Source organism: Plectropomus leopardus, chromosome 22 (genome assembly GCF_008729295.1).
Source record: "Plectropomus leopardus isolate mb chromosome 22, YSFRI_Pleo_2.0, whole genome shotgun sequence".
Lineage (NCBI taxonomy): Eukaryota > Metazoa > Chordata > Actinopteri > Perciformes > Serranidae > Plectropomus > Plectropomus leopardus.
The window spans coordinates 19360960-19383193 of record NC_056484.1 but is presented as its reverse complement, the minus strand read 5'-3'; the positions used below and the strand labels follow the sequence as shown (position 1 = coordinate 19383193).

The following is a 22234-nucleotide window of genomic DNA, read 5'->3' as shown; positions in this document are numbered from 1 at the left end:
AGCTAACAAAACAATGGAGGCTTTGTGAGAGGGTCCCGCCGTGACAGGATTGTTGGAGGGGGGGGGCAGGGAAGCAGGGGAGAGGGCGGTCAGGGCTTAGTGAAGCGTAGCCACTTCATTAGTCAGGGCTCTCCTTTTGCACCTCCTCCTCCTCCCATCCATCCTCCCTCCCTGTCATTCTCTCGCTGCCTCTCCTTCCCCACTCACTCGTGGAGCCACAGAGGCAGGAGCCGCTTCGAGCGCAGGGTTTTTTGACTCAGCATTGTGGAGGATGTGCTTTTGAAGGCGATCGCAGTCGTTTGGCGCAGCTACCTTGCTCGCTACTGTACCGTTTTTGTTCTGAGGTAAGTTGTCTGGTGTTGTCATCCTCGCTGTCCCGTCCCGTCCTTGGCCACTGACTTGCATCTTCTCTCCCCTGAGCTGCAGTTTTGGTGTCGGATGATTGCACGCAGCACTCTTTGGCAGGCCTTTGAACAACTGAGGATGCAATTTTAGTGGTTTTAAAGGCATTTGTTAGATGAGGACGCAGAGTTTTTTTTTTTTTTTTGCTTTTCATATTGATTACATCACTCTGTGCATGATGACATCAGTGGAAACAGAAGTTTCACAAGCCAGTTTTGATGTAGGTTTATATGAGAGGATGCTCATGTGTTGGCAGAGGATGGGGGGATGGTGTTGGTTGGAGACTATTGCCTCAGCTGTGTTGGCTAAATTATCAGTGGTATTAGGATCTAGGTGCTTGTGATTGCTTTCTCCCCCCACCCACTGCCTCTCTTTGTCAAACACACACCCTCGGGGACAATCGAGCGTCGGGGTAATCCTTCACATCCTGTGTGGGAGAGGGCAAAGAGGAGCACTCGGACCAGCGTCATCACTTCCTCGTGAGAAAGTCTGATCTACTGAAACTCACTGTTCAGAAAAAACAACAACATCCCGGCTGGTTTCGCAGCATCCTGAGTGCCTGTTTGCAGCTTACATCCTGTTCAGCTCTCCTCTTTGATGTTACTTTAGTACTACTTGGGACATCATGACTATGTGGTGTTAAATCTTCACAGCTGATTCACAAACACACTTTGCAAATTTAAAATTTAATGTCTTGTAAATTTGATTATACACTCGTTACACAGTGAATCGGAAGAAGACTGTAGTCTTTTTTGATCATAACTGATGCTTTTTTTGCAGAAGAGTCACTGTCACTGAGAGTGCACGTTTACTGTAGATGGAAGAGCCACATGTCTGAATTAGTGTAAAGGACCGCATGGACTTGATGGGATAATCAGGGTATGTCCTGACTGAATGAAGCTTAATATCATTGTGTGGAACCAGTTAAGCTTGCAGGTCATTCACAGGGTTTTCTCGCATCTTTTCTTTTGTCCTAGGAGTTGGAACGCCTTAGTAGCTGGCCGATAAACCACATATTCCAGCATATATCATTATCTCTGACTGACCTAACTTGACTTTCATCGCAGTTGAGTTTTCAGTTCTTTAAATGCGGTATACTCAAACTCAGGAAATGACTGACAATGATATCAAATCCAAAGTCCAGTCAAGATGTGCAGAATTTTAACTCGACATGGGGTAATGAATCAATACAAATGTATAGATGGGAACATGAGAAAGGAAATTTTATATACTGATGTTGATACTGAAAATACTGTACTCCCATGAATGCTGATGCAGTTTTATTTTTTTAAGTATTGTTGACGATCGCTAACACTCATGTGAAGTTAGGGGCTAGAACTGGCGCAATGAGCTTAGTTTAGCATGAGGAAAAGGCTCTCAAAAGTCTGTCTACAAGACCTTGTTTTGTGTTTGAGCTTCTATTTCTTGCCTAACAACAGTTCATCCATCTTTACAAATATTTATACTATTCCAGACGCTTGACTTTTTTGACATCTTGTTATCTGTAAGCCTGTCATTGGTGGTCAAACTTTCGCAGTTACAAAACTCACCTATTATTATTAAGTTTAAACATGTTTGTCCAAAAATAATAATTATGAGGCAGAATGAATTATGTTGGATTACTATTGCGGATTTCCCACACATTTATTTATTTGTGGCAGGCTGCCACTATTAAAACATGTGACACCGCTTATTGATAATATATTTTTGGAGCTGGAGGACACACACAGGATTTAAAAAAAAAAAAGAAGAGAAGTTTGCAAACCAACCCCCATCACCCTTTTCTCAGTCTATAGCTGCTAACTCTTACAGTTACTAATGAATGCAAACTTGCCACCGTAGGAACAGTGGTTACGTAGCCTTCAAACCGTGTGCATGCACACATGCGTGCATCACAGGTTCACTCTGGTACTTAAACAAATAGCACTAAACCCCTGTTATTCACCAAGAAATAGTTACAGTTTCTAAATCCTCTGTTTTCCCTGGAAGCCATCACAATAAGCTTAACTAATCACCGTCTGGCTCCGCTTCCACAGATCCACAGATCCACAGATATGACACTGGTATCGATCTTCTTATCTAACCCTTGGCAAGAAAGCAAACAGGGACGCTTCTTTAGAACTGCCTGACCAGCACATAACCAGATAACATGAGAGGAAACCCAGAGGCGATGATCTGAACATCCTGATTCACACCATCTGAACTGCAATGTGACAGAAGTACCGCACCACTTTTGATATGATCTCTTTTTAACGTCAAATCTCTGTCTCATCTCTCCACAGAATGAAGAAGTGAATCAACTGTGATCGCAGTCATGGCTGTCCAGACTGGCATCCAGGTTAGGCTCATCATTTTCTAGAAGGATTAGATGTTCTCTGATTGTGTGGGGAAAACATGCTCTTTCAGTGTATTGTGGATAGATGTACAGATTGGAGATCAAGGAGTGAGAACATTTCACACAGTCTCAACACTTCAGTAGATTAATTTCAAATCTTGACATTGCAGTAGTGCTGAACTTGACTTTGAAACCCTATTACAGCGCCCTGTTTCGGTCAGTCAAAACCATCCTTATGTACTGGGAATGAGTCACCAATCTGTGTGCCAAAAAAAAGTTCTGAGACTGTGCTCGAGTTATTCCGGTTAAATAAAGAAGCGCAGACATCTGTCTGCCACTCAACAACTGTGGCGAGCCCACCTGTGTTCCAGCATGCCGTCTTGTTTTTGTTATGCATGTCTGACGTTCCACCCCGCGGACCCCGAGGAGTTTCTCCGCACATTTTTTACGGGGAGTGGGTGGAATGTGCAACACTTTTTCCCCTTTCCCCTCCCAGCAACGAATTATCAGCCATCCCAAAACCCAAAACAACAAATGTCTCGTGTTACAGCTTTGTCACATGGCAGCGCGTTGTTGAGGAGGGCTTTTCTCTGTTGTCATCTGGTTTGGAAAGTCCTGGCTCTCCCTGCCTGTCTTGGACCACGGATATGCAAAAAATGCATCCCAGTGTTGTGCTCGTAACATGTGGCAGGAAACGCCTCAGACTGATGGCGATGGGTTGACGCGGCTGTGAAGAGCCTTCGGATAGTTTGATGAGCTACGCTTGGACACTTCAGCTTCAGATGATTGTGTTTATTGGCTTCGCTAACAGATATTTAAATATATGATACAATGGGCCTCATGCAAGAACAAATACGAACAAATTCTCTCTTATTTTTGCTCATATCCATGATTTGTTCTTATTTTGTTCGTACACATTGATTTTTGGGATTCACCCATGTTTTCTTATTTTGCCTTTCTCTTAAGTAAGAGGAAGTTTTATGTGTGGTCCAGAGCACTTGTACCAAGATAAGAGAAAAACGGTTCATTTTCACAGGACACAAATTGTTGCCCAGCGCAAGACATACATTTAACATTTGAGGAACATTTTAAAAATGCTTGAATATCATTTAATCACATTCAGATGATCGAGTAATTAATAATAACTGACTGGATTATTCAATGTCAGGGCTAAATAAATACTACTATACTTCATGCACTGATCCCATTTACTGTAATTTCAGTACTGTGCATACCACTGCTGACCAGTGCTGGAAAGTAACTACAGTACATTTACTCAAGTACTGTATTTAAGTACAAATCTGAGAAATTCTTATGTTACATGAATATTTCTACTATACTTCAGAGGGCAATATTGTACTTTTTACTCCACTAGTATTATTTGCTAACTATTTTACAAGTTAAGATTTTTGTGCACAAACCAAAAATATGAAAGTATACACGTGCGACCGAAAAAATTAGTTGATACATTTGAAAATGAGTTGACAGAACTATTTTGATCATTGTAAAGGGAATTTTTAATGCAAAATAATTTAATGGGTCAATTTTACTACCGCAGAAGCTTTTCCTTGTCTTTCAGCCTTTTTTGGTGCCGTGTCTTCACTCTCCATTCTTGGTCATGTTGCCAGTCTTTGCACACGGCACTAAACTTGATATTATATAGTGTTTGGGAGGCGTCGTCTATGCTAAACGGTCGCTCATGATCAATTGGGAATCAGCAATGAGCCCACCTGGTCAGAGCCGATTTGGTTAGGCATGTTTGTTGCATCTGGAGTCAGTTTCTGTTATATTTTGTATTACCAGAAAATTTAGAGAAAATTTAGGAAAAAAAGAGAATGATGCAGCTTGAGGCATATTATCTCTTTAAGCTTTTTAGAATCTTTTCCCTTTTTTTGTTACATTTTTGTTTAAACTCGTATATTTGAAGAACACAGGAAACAAAAGAAAGGATGTAGTCCATTGTGGATGATATTGCGTGTTATCCCTTTGAGGGTATTGATCCATATCAGTCTGTGGTGAAGCTGCAGAGAGACTGTAACACTGCAGCTACTTCCAGAGCTCAGCTCAGAGCTTCACTGCTCATGTAGCGCACAGTCACATCAGATAACCGGCCACACTCTGACTGCTCTGTTCACCCAGGCTGAAAATGGATGCACTCATGGAAGTATAAGTAGCATATGCGCGCATCTATTTAGCAACAGTAAAGCACATTGTAAAAATCTAATGTCTGCAGGTTTTGGTCTCATGCCTTGGATGTCTGAATAAATCTTAGAAATCTTTTGTGATGGCTACATATTGTTGCCGTGGGGTTAAAACCTTGTCACTGCAAAGCTGAAAAAAATCCTTCTTTTTAGGTTGACAGTGTTTCTGAGTTTACCTGATGGGGTTTGGAATGTCTCAACATATAATCATTCAGCTCAAGTTCAGAAATCGAAAACAAAAACACAGAAATAACAAGGTTTATACCAGGCCCCCCACTGGCAAAATTGTGAGTCTGTACAGCCCTACACCATCGTAAAGACACGTCTCCAAAGCTGTCAACAGGACACCTTGAACTGCAAACAAGGTCAGTTATGAATCTGTCTATTAGGAAGTTTTGATCCATGGAAGTTTTGTATTTGGAAAACTTTTCTAGTTCAGAGAAAAGAAATTTAAAAATCTCTGATGTCATCACAATGTAAAGTCTGTGAGGTGAGCAGGAACTGGTGGGCGGGGCCAGCTGGAAAAAACACTACTGCACATATTCAGTGGACCCCTAAACAAGGAAGCCAGGGAGCAACTGTCGTTTGAATGGATAGGTGCCATTTGGGACTAGTTTTTATCTTTATCATTTCATGCAGATAGAAATATTTTAATAAAAAATTCCAAATATTGGCTGATGCCATTATGCAATGTAATTATCCCTGAGATATGGTCATCACATACTTTTGATGAAAATATGTAATGGAAGCAAGATATTTTGACAATTTAACAATAAACTCAATTGTTAAAAATGACATCAGTGCACTGAAACGGTGAACTTCATATGGAATTTGATATTCTAAATTACTCTGAGCATCTGCTTCTGCGTTATATTCTGTTAAAAAATACATTTTTCATATTGTGCATATCGGACAACATAGAGGCTGATTCTGATACGTCTATGATGGGTCAACATTGGCCAATGAAATTGTCTGACAGATATATCGGTTGGGCTCTAATTATCATACATCAATAGTGTTTTTTTTTTTTTTATGTGGCAGTTGAAATTGTTTTGCGGCTTTATGTGTCACTGAGCAGCTTTTACAGGAATTAACTGAGCCCCACCTCCAAACCAGTATCCAGTTCTCTTTATGCATCCATGGTTTATGCAGTTGTACATCAATGAGCAGGACATGAGGCCTCTCTCTCTCTCTCTCTCTCTCACACACACACACACACACACACACACTCTCTTTCAATCAAATACCCAAGGAGCTGTAAGTTTTTGAAGAGCAGCATGACCTCGTTAGTTCAGCCTGACCAAACCAAACAGCTCTGGGTTTAGTTAAGATCCAGGAAGGTCAAAGGTAACAACTAGGCCATGGGAAGTTTGGGAAGTCAAACACTTGGGATAGCTGAAGTAATTGCAAAGATGGGGGGAAATACTTTAAATTCTAAGCACGAACAAAGTTTTTCATTTCTTGTGGGTGTTGTTTTCAGACTTTGAGTCCACATACACGAGTTACTGACATACAGCATGAAGAAAATGTTTTGTAATAACATGAACACATGCTTCGGTTATGGCTTATATAACATGAAAGAAGATACGATCAAAATCATATGATATTTCAAGGAAAACTGGCGTGTTCAGAAAACATTTTAACTGTCAAATGTGGATTGATGTCATTTTTGGAATACATTCTGCTGTCTCGTGTGACACTCTTGCCAGTGACTGTGTTTCAGGGAGTTTAGTCTTGCTTGGTATAAGTGGCTCAGGTTAAGAGCATCAGATAAACTCCTGACGCATAAATAAACATACAGGCCTCCCTCTCAGTGAGCTGCATTTCTTACCAGGATTACCAACCTACATTCCAGCACATAATGAAGAAAAAAAGTGATGAAAGCAAAAAAAGATTTATGCAACCGAGCTTTACGTTTACAACACTGGTGTGCTTTAAGGCTGAATGCTCTCTCTGAACCTGCATGCAGTCAGGTGACCGAGTGCGAGACTGGATTATCTCTTGTCTTTTACGTAACTCGTAAATGCTACACTGCGCTGCTAATTTTATATTAGCTAGATGTCGAGAAAAAAAACATATGTTGTTGTGGACCTGAAGTGCGCCGCAGGCAGCTTGCCCTTTTCAACCGTGTTATGTAATGTGTGTGCGTGTGGGTCAGCTCATCCCTTTTGAAGTGAGGTAACCTTTTTAACTTTCGAACATCAGGTGTTTTTTTTTTTTTTTTTTTTTTTTTTGTTTTTTTTTACATGTGGGTTCCCCAGTTTCACAGCTTTGTTCCTATCACTCAAACCCCTTTTTGGGTTCAAAGGTCATCCTGATGGGGGCATGGAGTGTGAAACTAAAACAAACTTTCCCAAGGCGATGATGTCCATTTTGACATTTATTCTAAACCTTTGCTTGCATGTCACTAATCCTAACACAGAGCAAACTACGATCCCTGCAGGCTAAATGTTTCACCAGACAATCAAATTACACACAGAATGTATTAAATTAGTTAGATGAGTCAAAGTTGCCTGAAGTTGAATGTAACAGGGTCTTTGAAGTTGAGTTTACTTGTCATGAGGAGTACTACTCACCGTGGGAAATCAGCTGTATAATGATGATGTCATCAGAGTTATCTCAGCTAAGAGACTTAAATATTTTAAAAGAAAGACTAAGTTATGAAGTGGAGGTGTGGGGTCTAATGAAAAATGCTTTTGAGTTGCATCATGGGAATTGTAGGATCTGGTGTTTTTGGAGCTTGACCCATTCAAGGGACTACTTGAGAATTTTATGGAAGTGCTATAGTAAATCACTGGAGTGACCCCTTGAAGTTTCTCTTCAAAAATGCTCTTATGAGGCTAGCACACAAAGATTTAAAGGCTGACTTGCGTATTACTGAACGTTGACCCTATTTTTTACCCATTTTCTAGCGGAAACAGCAATTTTTTGAAAGAACAGGCCTTGTTTTAAGCACAATAACCCTTTTCACTACAGTGTCTCATTATCGCTTGATGACATGTGATGGACACCAAGATTAAAGGCTGTATCTTAAACAGATGTCAACAAACTGGACAGGGGGAGCGGGGGGTCATCCAGAAGTGAGTTATGCAATGTCTGGACAAGATTCACAGTGCACATCTGCTTCTGGTTTCTAGATTGCCCCTCCCTTTGCCTGCAAACAATTAAAAGTTAATATAGAACGATACAGCCATTTGGTAAACATGAAGCACATCCGTTTTTTTGGGTTTTTTTTTTTGAGGAATAAAGCTTTGTCATTCTTTTGTCCTATCTCTTCAAAGCTACGCTTATGTAAGTCTGTTTGTAATTTGTATGCCGTAGGATCCTTGTTTTTTTATTATTGTATGTTGTGACTGTTAACCCTTTGAAATCTCTATAAATGTAAAGAAGGCAATGAGCAACGAAAGAAGAAATGACCCAAAAACTAGCAAGAAATTAGTAAAAATAAAATTACCAGAAATTTTTTTTAAAAAAAAGACAAAAGGAAAAGTAAGAAAAAAAGAAAGAAATGACCAGAAGGAAGTGCTTAAACAGTTATAATAATATATTTCTGTAATATAATTTTAAATATCTAATTTTGAGAATTATAAATATATTTTTTCCTAGCTTTTTTCTTTTTCTGTCCCAGGCATTTAAAAAAAAAAACATTAAAAAATATTAAAAACATAAGATAAAATAACATAACTGCTTTTTTTTAATCAACCAACTTCTTTCAATTTATGTAAATCTTATTGAAAAGCTCACTGCCCCTTTCCCCATGTTTTTAAAAGAAAAAGCTCCAATTTTCTTAGAATCCAAAGGTTTAAACACCTGTGAAAGGCATCTGAAAGCAGCACAAGAAAAATGTATGTTGCTCCAGGTTGCAAATGGTTAAACCAAGAACACTGGGGCTAAATTGGCTTATTGTCTGCCTTTCCTTTATGCAAAAGACTTAATGAATTGTCTGTGTTAAAGACTGCGGCGCTGAAGTATGGGAGGGAAGGGAGCGAGACAGTAGAGATGGATATGATGGGACATCAGTGATCAGCGGCTCGCTGCAGGCACTCAGCCCGCACTGTGAACCAGTGCTCAACACCCATTTAAGCAGTCATGTGCGACAGCGTTCAACTGTCTCTACATTTCCTTTTAGCAGCAACAGAAAAAGTAATAATGACTGTGGTAACGACTTTCTCTGTGGACAATGAAAGACGTTTCAAGAATAATAATGGGGTCAGAGATAAAGCTGTTGTTTTTTTTTACCAAGGGTAAACCACAGTGGTTAGCAGGCCCAGTGGCAGAGTCAGAGCGTGCTGTAGAGCACAGAAGTGAAGTGTGGTATGACGGCATCCCTGACACGTCCTCTCTGCATGGATGGCTCACTAAAATTCCTCTGATATTCTCCAAGAGCAAAGCTGAGTGGGAACTAGAGTATGATAATGTGTTGGCTCGTAGAGGGTGTTGGCTGTGGAGAATCTGGGGTTAAAAAGCCGTCTATAATAACGTGTTTGCAAAACCATTCTATAGGTTTGAGTTCTTGTGTTCTACAGTGAAGTGAGGACATGCTCAGACTTATCTCACAACGCCTCAATGAAGGGAGAAAATTGGCTCTGCAAATATTTCTTTAATGTCTTAAAAGCATGACGAACTGAGGGAGTAGCACTCGGATGAGATTAGTGTGGCCGCCCACTTATTGAGACTAATCTGTGCAAAACATTCTGTCAGGCTTTCGATTTGGGTTTCTAATCCTTTGAGTCATACATGGGGATGATGTAGACCACATTAACTTGATCATTTTCCCAGATCTTGGTGGTTGTGGACATTTTGTCTTAGAACAACAAGGTTGTAAAAGTATCGATACTACAATACTTTTTTGATAGCATGTTTTAAAATTCTGGTTTTGTGACAATCCAGGAAAACCTTTCTTTTACTTGCATATATAAATCTTCCTCCTTCTTTTCCCTCCTCTCGTCTCCAGGTATGGTTTGGCGAGAAGTTCGACGCCCCCCTGCTGAGCCCCAGGAGCCCTCGCAGCCCATTAGCACAGCGGCATGGCCCCGGCCTTGCAGATGTCTTCCAGTATGACCAGTGGCTGGCAGTGCGACATGAAGCCACACTGGTGCCCATGCAGGAGGACCTGGCCATCTGGCTCACCGGCATGCTGGGTAAGTGCTGGGTGTCAGTTATGAACTACTGCCTTTATCGTTTTTTGTCCAGGGGCGGAGCCAGACATTGTAAACGTTCGGGGCTCAGCCCAAACCTAGGGGCTCCAGGGGGGCATGTTCCTCTGGGGATATTTTCCCCCCGTTTCCGGCAGCTATATGCAGTATTTTTCAAGCCATTTGAGAAAATCGAATGCCTAAAAAACAATTGTAAAAGGCAACAATTGCCTTTTAAAATTATGTTACTTCTTTTTTTTTTTTTGGTGTAAAGTGTACTTCTGGGGAAGTTGCGGTCCCCAGAAGTAGCTGCAGAGTGAGAAAAAAGAAAAAAGTAGAACTTAATTTGTCATTATATGAGCAAACATACAATGGTATTGCAAACTCCCTGTGTTGCACAATATACATGAATAATATGGTATGCTGCGCTACTTGCTTTCTTGCTGCTGTACTTAATATAATCCAGTCTTTGGCTTTCATTTGATATCTAGTGTTAGAAAATAAAAGCGTTGCACATTCTTGTTGGTGTACTTAGCTTGCACTAGCTTGAAAGGCTAACTTGCCGTGTTGATTATATTATGTGAAAGTCGCTGAACATCTGGCCAACTCATTTCCCCAATGCCATATGGGGGGAAAAAAAACAAAAACAGCAAATACTTGAATATTCACATTGAACAGCCAAATCCAATGTAGTTGAGTTGGGTATAGCCCTACTAATCTTGAAACCTGTTGTTTTACTATCCGGGTTAGACAAGAATGAATTTTTAGCAAAAAAAATCTGCTTCATTTGAATACATTCATGAATAATAAGTGCTGTAAATCAAGGATCCCCAAGAATATAAAGTGAATGTGGTTTTTAATATTATGAATTGAATATCAGGCCAACAGAAGAGCATTCTCTTTTAATTATATTATAGCTCTTGAGGGGAATAATATAAATTCTTGGCGCTTGAGAAAACATTTGGGGCCAGAGCCCCAAAGCCACCCTTCTGCTCCGCCCCTGGTTTGTTAGGTTATGTCTATAAGCCCCCTCTGACTGACTGTTATGCCAATGTGAATGTGTCCAAACCTGTGCGTATGTGAATGGACACTGTGCAGTTGCATGCAAACAGTTTGCCCCTCAAGGCTAGGAAAATACCAAAGCACAATTGACACGAGTCCCCCATGTAATTGGATTTGGATGCTGCCATTTCCAGCAGAAACAGGAGTGGAACAAAATCCCTCATCTCATCCGTCTCTACCATTATACTGACATGTATTGTCCTTCGCCATACAATGGAACAGTGAGGAAACTGAAGCTGACTGGAAACTGACTCTTTTGTTGATGGGTGAAACTGATTTTTTTTTTTTTTTTTTTTTAACAAGTTTTTCTCATGAGGAATGTGGGCAGGTACTAAACACTCAACAAGAGTTATTGGTAGCATGACCATCATTACCTGCATCCCATATTTTTAAACAGTTTGACCTATCTGATGGTCGATCCCAAGGGGCCGGACGCTGCAGAAACAGGTGGCGTGCCACATATAAGGTTTCAAGCCTCGAGGCTCGGCTGTTGTAGTGAGGAAAATAAACTTTTGTTGAGCGATCTTTTGTCACTTAGTGGTATGGGTTTTTTTGGATTTTGTTCCCAAAGTGAATTCAGTTCACATGGCCTTTGTTTAGTTTCCTGGGGTGGTGATTTACAATAAGGGGTCGTGGGAGAGCCATAAGTCCTTGAGGAGTTCTCTGTTGAAAAGGCAACTGTTAATGTGAAGTCTTTTGTCCAACAACAAAAGACACTCATGAAGACAAAAAACTGCTTATAGAGTGATTTTGTGTTAAATCTGAGCTGTTATTGTGTTTTATTTTCTTGTGCAGATGTAGTTTGGACCCAAAAAAAGTTATATTAAGCACAAAAGATCTCATCTTTCATCCTGCAAATTAACTGTGTCTTTACACTTTTTCAGGCGAGGAGGTGAGAGCAGAGTTCTTCATGGAGGAGCTGAATAACGGTGTGAAGCTCTGCCAGCTTATCGGCGTGCTGCAGACCAAGATCGCCCAGAGCTGCCCCTCTGCGCTCTGCAAGGTGAGTCACACGGCAGCGATGAAAATAGCCGGAACCATCGTCCAAAGGGCAGCTTTCATGCTCACACACGCGGATGTTCGGGGAGAGCTCTGCAGGTCGCAGTGTGGACAAAGTCTATGACTCAGTTCATTTGGAGCTCAGTTTGCACGCATGATATTCCTGCTGTTGTAAATCAAAATGTCTCATGATCTCATGTTCTTTTTGTTCTGTTTACCATCCTCCGTGTGTGCATGAATCTCACTAAAGATGTCTACATTTTCATGATTTTATCACTACACGTCCACACTGAGTTTTGTGACGATGACGATGATTCAGAGCTTATTTTTCCCAACAGCTGTTCCCCACAAGGAAGATTGCATGTAAGCGGGACGCCTCTCCAGGTTCCTTCTTCGCTCGCGACAACACCGCCAACTTTCTGGCCTGGTGCCGCCACATCGGTGTGGAGGAGACCTACCTGTTCGAGTCAGAGGGCCTCGGTAAGAGCTGCAACACATATCACCAAAACTACAGACTTTTTCCATCTATTCTGGACTAAATCTATCCTTTCTATTGGTGTTTTTAATCATCTTTTTTTTCTGACATTGTATTGATAAAGATGTACAGAATGTCTCTTGGGTGTCTTTAAAGGTCATGTTTTACATTGCAATAAATATTTTAAAAAGAAAAGAAAATTCCCCCTAACCATATGTAATTAATGTCAGTACATGTTTAACCCTTCAGTACTGGCTACTGTAAAATTAGTCTGCATTTCTGGCATTTAAAGAGTCTTAAAAAGGCTTAAATCCTGCTTGCCTAATACTGTAGGAATCCTGGTACATGCACAGTGCCTCTCTCATCATGAAAAAAATAGCACAGATGTGGAATCCATTACATCAGATTCTGGCATAATACTAGTCCATTGAGAATGGCCTTAGATTGAATTTCAAAAATCTATATTTACAGTCAGTAACTGGCTCCGGGCCCCTGCGGCCCTGTAAAGGATAAGCGATTACAGATAATGGATGGAATCTATATTTACATGGAAAAAACAAGGCCCAATTAGCCTGTCATCTCTTGTTTTCACATTGACTTTTTCTATTTAAACTCCTCTGTTCCTCTCAGCCTTCCTCTCAGTTCATGTACAGCAGTCTTAACTTGTTAGAATCAAGCTAAAAGTGACTTTTGAGTTTTTTAAAACATGAACTTTGTGTATGGCTGACATGACCTGGAGATGCAAATACAATTCCCTTTTATTCTAAGAACCGAGAGTAACTTATTAAAGTGCTACCTCTGGTCCTCTGGCAAAGATAGATAAGATAGTTTCGCATAATCCTATGTCTTGAACAACCAGATAAAAATTCCCGAGTTAAGGGGGGAGTATGTGCTGTTTTGTTTATCCAAGCAAGCAGACCAAAAAAATGTCACGCTAATCCTCGGGTAAATCTTTTATTTCAGGGGGAGTAAAGTGCAAACAAATAGTCCAGATGTTTTTTTTTACACCTGTCTTACACCAGCCAGTTCATGCTTTTGAGTTAGAAAACTTTGGAAATGGTATCATGATGAGTTTTCCTGCATGTGCTTGGCCACTGTTTACCTATCGGAAAACTCTCCCCCTGGTTTTCCTCTTCAGCTCTCATTTCTTCAGAGAGCATTAGTTGAGTCCAAGACCGCTTTAAATCAGGCCAACACCAGAGTGCTGTGCAGTGCTATGCAAGACCAAACAAATCCTTAAAGGTTCTGTATACGACATTCAGGGCGCATTAATATAGCAACAAACCACATTTCGCTATGTAAAGACCATAGACAGTATATTGAGATGGATGACAGCTTCTCAATAGTAAACCCAAAATATTGTGATTGCCCCCTGGTGGTTGGTCGCAGTATAGATCATAAAGCCTGCCCCCCCTATGTTAGCATATAAGACATGCTCATGGTTGGTCACACGGGTGTATGGAAGGGAACTCGACACTGTGGATATCGCTACTACGCATATTCTGGCTCCAAGTGACATCACTAGTGCAAAATGGTGCGACGCTGTTGACAGTTTTTTAGGCTCTTGGCAGTGTTCACAAAGTAAACACTGTTCATGAGTTTGACACTGTTCACACTGTAAGCACTGTGCTGTAAGCATTGTTCACACTGTTAGCACTGTTCACACTTGGCACTGTTCATGCTGTTAACACTGTCAGCTGTCAGCACCGTAGCTGCCACCCCCAGGCTCCACCACCTCCATGTTGACAGCCATGTGCAGACAATGTCCAAACAATAGCTACGCTCAGAATGTCGTATGCAGCCATTAAGTTTCCTTAAGTATTTACTAGGATGTAGATCTGCATGTTTGCACTAAATCTTGGTTTGTTCGAACAAGAACACCAGCTAAAATAAATAGAATTAACCCTGATGTTTTTGGAGCTGGCATCCGGTTTCATATTGAGGATGTTAACAGTGGTAAACAGACTACACTGTGGCTGTAAGCTCCTCATAACTTTGCAGAGCTCTGATGTTTAAGCCGTACTTCTTAATGGTTTAATAGGATCTGCGCTGGGGAGCAATCACCCTGAGCACCCAGTGTGGGAGATCACTTCATTACAAGTAATGGCTCTCCAGAAAACCGGATTGGAGCGATTAAGAAACAAAGCCATACATCTCTGTGTGCTGTGATTCTCTTACTCTTCACTATATATTGTTTGTATAATGAATGTCCTTGTGTGACTTTAAAGTTTTCCACCCCCAAATGCTCTGTTCTCTTCTGCGTGAATCACCCAGCAGCCCCTCGGGGAATAACTAACTTTATCTTATGTGCTCATAGTGTCACGTTTTGGAATATAACACGTGAATTTTGTCACACCTCATCCTTCGTTTTTTGCGTTCCCATTGTGTTTTCTGCTTCTTCACATTATTTAAACCGTTAAATTGTTGTGTTTTCTGCCTCAGTGCTGCACAAGGAGCCTCGGCAAGTTTGTCTCTGTCTCCTGGAGATTGGCCGCATTGTCTCCAAGTAAGCCAAACTCAATTAAACAGTTTTAAGATTGGCTGAACATTTTAGTGCCAAAGTTGCATGTGTAAACTCTGCTGTGTGTTTCTCAGGTATGGCGTGGAGCCTCCTGTACTGGTGAAGCTGGAGAAGGAGATAGAGTTGGAGGAGACTCTGCTGCTGACAGAGGAGCCGCCTCCAGCCGTGAAAACCTTCAGCGTTTGCTGCCAGCACGGCGGCCTCTATCAGTCTGGGGTGAGTTCAGACCGACAGCAGGAGCATATGAACGGGAAATAAACACCGCACTGTTTTCAAACAGACAGAACATAAAATCTGGAGGCAGGACGTGTTAGCTGGGAGCCCCACAAACACTTGAAACATGGGCGAGCTGTCATCTAGCATCAGTCTGGATGACGGCGCGCACTGCCGGACGCTCACAAACGAGCAGCTGATCACGTTAGGTGGTCCATGTGTGACCCAGTTTAGGCCGCTTCATTGGCGCCCCACAGGGTATGAGGCATCACAGCTGACCACGTGACGCTCTGCCGGGCCCTGTGAGTCAGGGATGAACTCTCTGTTCATGCAGCAGTTTAAATACTCATCAGGTGCCTCCATCAGCACTTTGTAATTCATTTCTGATGGACACAGTCAGGTTAGGTGGGTTTCTTAATTCCCCCGTCTACATCGGCTAATAAAACACCGGGGTGGCGGTTGACTAAAAATAATTGCACTCATTGAAGTGGAAATTTGGATAAAAGCATCCACCGACTGTTTATTCCCAGATGCGTTTTTTCGTTATACATTCAAATCAGCAGCTCGTAATCTGCACTTTGTAGCTATTTTAGTCCAGTGTGTCTTCATCACTTTGTCACTTTCATCCTTGGAGACAAGTTTTTACGTGTTTTTATGTGTCTCACTGTGCTGCAGCGGGTGTAATTGCATTAGTGCTCATTTATGCAGCAGCAAACACAGGATGTCCTTAAATGTATTGCTTTAAAGGGATAGTTCTCCCAAAAATGAAAATTCAGTCATTAGTCACCATCAAAAATGGCATGAAAGAGGTTAACAGAGAAAAAGCATCATTTTCCAAACAATTAAAGCAAAAGGTGACAAGGATTTAAACATTTAAAAAAATACATGATAAAACAACAAAAAGTCTCCATACTGCTCGTTTGAAGTACTCCAAGTGTTCCCGAATCCCCAGCCTCCCAAGTTGTTTTGCAAAATGTCACTGGCGCCATGTTTTTAGTCTTATTGTAGCCTGCAGCTCCAATTGTGGGAGCCGCGTTTACATACGCATACAGGAGTTTTAAATCAGACAAAGGGAAGTCTCTCTCTGTGTGTGGGGCTACAACAAGGCGAACGCCTTTTCTCCCCTTAACGTCCAGCAGTGCTTTGTAGACTATAAAACTTGACCCAACTTTCCACGTGCATGAGGGTAGTGACTGCTTTTTTATTTTAGGGTGAACTTTCTCGATAAACCATCGGAGGTGACACTGGATTATCTTATAACTTCAAATATGGGTTATAAAATAACCACATCATATCTTTACTAGAAGACTCCACTGTTTCTGCCAATATGGCTACCTGATGATCCTCTATTGTCCCTTTGTAGGAGCACGGCATGGACGATCCACCCTGCAACTGCGCCAACAGAGTGTCCATTGAGTACCTGTCTGAGGGACGCTACAGACTGGGAGACAAGACCCTCTTTATTCGGGTGAGTGCTCACACACACACACACACTCTGCAGTGGAAGCAGACTCGTGTTGGCCCACTTCAGTAATCCAAAACAGTCCATTCAGCCACCAAGTTGTCTCAGTCAGAAGCAGCAGCATAATTGTGTCCAAGCTTTCGAAGTACATGAAGTTTACATGCCAGGCTTTAAAGAGGACTTATTATGCTCATTTTCAGGTTCATACTTGTGTATGTTTCATCTATGTGTTTACATGCGTTAATGTTCAAAAAACATACAAATGTCAGTCCCCTTTATTTGTGTAATTTTATTTGATTAATTTGTTGAACTCTTGGGGCCCTCTAATATTTCACACTCGTATCGCCTTGCGCACAAAATGGGCTTTTTAAAATCGAGCTTTACAAAATATTATACATTAATATTATTTTCCGCTTTCATTAAGTTAATTTTTTTTTTAATCCAACAACAATCCTTATCATAAATATAAAGTGTTCATTAATTTTCAGAATTTTAACCCTTTAAATGCCAGGTTTTTGTAATGATGCCCCTATGATTTAGATTTATTAAAAAAACAACAAAAAGAATTTATTTGTTATTATTATTTTTTAAATGATCACAACCCGGGATGTGTCAATGATTAGCGGTAACACTGATTTTTATATAACATCATTTTTTGTGCATTGTCAAATACGCACTCACTCATACTCAAAATCAAGTTATAAAAAATATTATACGTTAATATGATTCTCTACCTTTATTGAGTTTTTTTTTTTTTTTTTTTTTTTAACCAACATCAGTCCTAATCATAAATATCAAATACATTTTCAAAATTGTAATCCTTTAAATGCCAGGTATCAAAAAAATGCAGAATGAAAAGTGCTTAAAATGCGCCATACAGTCCCTAAGGGTTAAATTAGTGCTGACACCCTTAACAGTACACCACTGTTGACGAGAGCTGAAGTACGGTTTATAGTACAACCATAAATACTGTGTTTATATCCTATTTAGATGCGTGGCGGGATCCGTTCTGTCAACACAATCTGCTGCCAGTGTTTGTGTGTAAGCTCTGGCATGTAGGATGTGTCTTCACTCCATCACTGGAGGCTGTGATTGGACACATGTAAGCTTGTTACCCGTTAGCGGAGGACGGCATTAGACGATTACATCATAATTACTCTGCTGTCCGTGGTGCCAAGCCTCAGGAAAGACAGGCGCATTTATAGACCTGCAGCAGCTATTTTGGGAGGGAATATGTCACTGCTGATTTTTGACCACTGTTGGTTCTATGTCTCTGCGCTGGAGGCATTTTGTTTTTAGTGGCAATCTGTCCATCCCATTCTGGGGAATGTGATATCACAGGGATGTCTTTAGGGATATTTCTCAAGTTTGGCACAAACATCCATGTAAATTTAAGAATGACTTCATTAGATTTTGGCGGTTGAAGGTTTGGTTTTTAGTAGGGCTGTCAAACCACTAATTTTTGAAATCGCGATTATTCACAGAAGTCCATATAGACAGGGTAAAGCAACTGTACCAGATTGTCTGGACAAGGAATCAAACGTCAGCAAAAAATCCCACTTGCCTTAAGCTGTAGGATAAAATATATTTACCAACTGATTGATTTCTCTCCACAGATGCTGCATGGGAAACATGTGATGGTGCGTGTCGGCGGCGGTTGGGACACTCTGCGTGGTTTCCTGATGAAATACGACCCTCTGCGCGTGCTGCAGTTCACCACACTGGAGCAGAAGATCCTGGCCTTTCAGAAAGGCCCGCCCGGCCTGGGAGGTCACCATGGCAATGCAGCTCCGCCCCCCCCCCCCGCCCTGGGCCCCCCCGCCGCTGTCCACAACCTCATGTCTTCCCCATCCTCCCCCTCCTCCTCCACATCATCATCTTCCTCTTCCTCCAGCTCCGCCTGTAAGCCAACATCTGCGAATGGCGCAGGTCAGACGTGTCGGTCCTACGCCGCCTCCCCGGCCTGCACGCCCACATTGCCCAGAAAGGGTGCTGCCCAAGCCCCAAAGAAGAACCTGCAGGCGACGCCTTCTTCTCCCAGGAAGCCCACCCAGCTGCCCCTCCCCATCACCACCAAAGGCTCCTCCTCTCTGCCTGCCACACCTGTGGGAAGCTCCTCAAAACAGTCTCCCAGCCCAGGGTGTCAGGGTGCGCAGCTCCTCCGCAGAGCTCTGACCCCATCCTCAGCTCCATCACCTGCCCCCACAGATCCAAGCTCCGCCTCCAAACTGAAGCTCAAACCCTCACCACGCGGCCCCCTCGCTCAGCCCAGGAGCCCCGTCTGCCCCGAGCCGTCTTCCAAGTGCCCTAAACCCTCCAGCCCCTGCACCTCCCCCATCGCTACTTCTGTGCCTCGTCCCGTCACTGCACCAGTACGGGCACCTACCCCTAAAGACACCCGGCCCCCAACGGGTGCCAGCCAGCGCACTCGCCTTGCACAGCGCCGTCCCGGCTCCCCAGCCTCGCGCCTCCGTCTAGAGGCAGCGAGACGGGCGCGGACGGCCACAAGAGCTGCAGCGACGCCAACTCCCCAAACACGCACCCCCACCCCCAGCTCACGGACAGCCTCCCCGGCGCTGCCAAAACCTACCAGCTCCCTGCCAAAGGGCAAAGAGGTCACAGCCAAAGCCAAGGGGCCGGCCCCGACAAAAACAGCGGCGGCGGCTGCTGCCCCTCCACGCAGCACTGCTGCTGTCCCCGGGCGGGTCCCAGGGGGCAACACAGGCCCTTCTCCCTCCAGCAAAGCCAATCAGAAAACACCAGCCACAGCTCAGAGGGCGGGGCAAAAGCAAGCAGCCGCCGTTAACCCCGTCAATGCGAAATCAACCCTAAAACCCGAGGCGACTACAGGAAAAGCTCTGGCCCCGCTAAAAACCAGCCCCAACATCAAAGCGGTCAAAACCGAGCCCAGCATCACTAAGAGGATCCCACAGTACAAGAGCAAAAGTGAGGACCCTTATTTTGAAATGAACAGTCGGAGGAGGCAGAGGACGTAACGAGACGGTCCCGCCAAAGCCAGCCGGCTGGTCACACACAGCTTCTTATCAAAAAGCAGCACTTGTTGGAACTCAGACTCTATTTTTTAATCACTAATCCGTTAAAAAGCTTCTCGTTTTTGACCAGTTATTTTTGTCTTCAAATTAATTTTTGTTGATTTTTGTACATTATTTAATAGTGTTTTATTTTTTTTTAATCCAAAAGGGTCAAAGATGTCATGCTTTGTATGTCTCTTGTCTTTATGGTGATTTAATGGTCTTTTTTTGAGAGTTCAGCTAACCTGGTTAACACTAAAACTTGCACAATGTTTACATTTTTACTTTGGTTACATGTACAAGACTTTTACAGAACAAGGATCTAATTTTATAGAAAATCATGTTCAAACACTAACCTCAAAGCTTTTTTTAGCGTAATAAAACAATACAGGATACAGCCATGATTTAGTAAAACGCACTTAGGTGAACATTTACAGGATCAGTTTTTATCCATAGCGAAGCAGCTCCGGAGTCCTGTTTTCTCCCACAGGTTACCAAAGTTGGAGTTCAGTGATAAAACTGGAACACAAATCATGGTTTCTGATATATTTCTCTCCCCAGTGAGAACGTACTTTCCGCTGGTGGATAGTCAGACGTAACACTTGTCTGATTTTTGTACAAATGATATCTAGGTGGGAGGTTTGTCTCGATGGCGCCAAAGCGTCTTCAGGATGAACCTTCCTGTCGTGTGCCTTCATCAGAAATCTCTAGTTTCTGAGCGGCATTAGAATGTATTAGATGCTCGGGGGTGCTGGGGGTGGTGTGGGGGGGGTTAATGGTTTTTACTGATGAAAATTGCACAGTGTGTACGAGCACTCACGACTTTGGTTTCTCCAAGAAAAGAAGCCCGAGTTGTAGATGAACTACTGATCAAAACGCCTCTTTTTTTTTTTTTTGACAACTTTTAGAGCAGAATCTTCTTGGCATAGATGTGTTTTTATATTGTTTCTAATGTTTGTGTGTTTTAAAAATCTAGTTTTCTATGTGGTGTTTGTGTATGTGTGAGTGTATACAGTGTATATATATATATATATATTATCAGTGAGGCTTTTTTTTTTCTTGTTTGGCACTTTACAGAAACCGCCGTGTTTTGTCAGGATTTGAATGTTGATTCTGTCGATTGTGTCTCTTGTTCCAGCTACCTTTTGTCATTTTGATTAATAAATGGACAAGTGTTTTAAAGATCATCTTGGCAATCTCACTTTTGTCTTCATGAAGAGAAAATGTTGTACTTTTAAACCTGGATCCGAAAATCCTCTGGTTTTGTGCCTAAGTTACTAACGGAAACAACATTTTTTTTTTTATTGTTCCAGTATTGAGATAGACTGCTTTAGCAGAAGCAGCAAAACAGGCTGCAGTGTAACCACTAGGGGCATTTGGCTGGATTTTGTGCTCTGGAAAGTGTTTGGGGTGGCAGCAAGTCCAGACTGATACGGCGAGAGAAACCGAAGGTTGAGCTCACGTCAACAGGATGGTTTTACCCAGCTAATTTAGTAGATTCAGGTCCAACTCCTGACATTTGAGTGTAAAGTATGAAAATTACACATAGTGTATAAATATACATAGTGGCTGCCCTCTAAAGGTTGAAATCCGGCTATATTGAATTTTGGTATTGGCGGGAGCCTGCTTCAATCACCAACAGAGCCCCCTGTTGCTGCCCTCAAACCAACCGACTACTTTGTGTGTGCGGGGGGGCAGGGAGGTGCTGTGGATCGAGAGGCGGCACAGTTGGGTGACTAGGCATGTCCTAGTCCCCCTCCCAGCCCTTCCCATTTTTATTTAGATTTTTTTCACATTTCAAAGACACTCAAACCAAAAGTGAGGGGTTTAGTTACTTTTAAAAGTCAGATTTTAGAGTGGGACTATTCCTTGATTAAGACTTCGTCACACACACTGACAAATGGTCTGGATCAGCGACAGGTAAAGAAAAATGTTTCATTTCTCTGTAGGGATCCTTTCCATACTGTTGTAAGACACTTCTAATTATCTGAGCCTGTTGGTGAAAAACAAACACATTTTTTGGCGGTGCACAATTGCTCATAGGGATTACATTGCAGTCTGTCTCGCCTCTTACACACAAAACCATGGGAAAATAGAGTCCAGAAATCCCAAAGTTTCCCTTGAACACGTTACACTGTTGCACGTTGTAGCCCCCTATGTTTTTGTGGATTTGTTTCTCCTCTAAAGCTTTAAAACTCTCTTAGCCTGGATACCTCACTGATCCCTCAAAGTATTCAGACTTTGGGGAAAAAAACAGGCAACAAAGCAACACGGGTGATTAGTAATATGCAGTGATTATGCCAAACATTATAAATCACAATTAACAAGTGACATACTAATGACTGGAACTACTGTTAATTTGCACGTAAAAGGCAAGAAGTGAGTGGAGAATCAAGT

At 42.1% G+C, this 22234-nt stretch overlaps 1 protein-coding gene across 2 annotated transcripts in view; it reads left to right on the top strand.

The window, feature by feature from the left end:
- The window catches only part of gas2l3 (growth arrest-specific 2 like 3), a 31868-nt gene extending 11141 nt beyond the window's left edge, over positions 1–20727 (top strand). The window contains exons 1-9 of one of the 2 annotated variants that reach the window (XM_042511237.1): positions 236–344; positions 2685–2740; positions 9893–10079; positions 12020–12138; positions 12473–12614; positions 15052–15115; positions 15205–15346; positions 16707–16811; positions 18422–20727. In XM_042511237.1, the coding sequence (XP_042367171.1) occupies positions 2717–2740; positions 9893–10079; positions 12020–12138; positions 12473–12614; positions 15052–15115; positions 15205–15346; positions 16707–16811; positions 18422–19801 (2163 nt within the window). In that variant the 5' untranslated portion in view covers positions 236–344; positions 2685–2716 and the 3' untranslated portion in view covers positions 19802–20727. Of the gene's footprint in view, positions 1–235; positions 345–2684; positions 2741–9892; positions 10080–12019; positions 12139–12472; positions 12615–15051; positions 15116–15204; positions 15347–16706; positions 16812–18421 lie in introns of those variants that run through there. The other variant, XM_042511236.1, reaches the window with a different exon arrangement.
- Positions 20728–22234: the final 1507 nt, after the last annotated feature.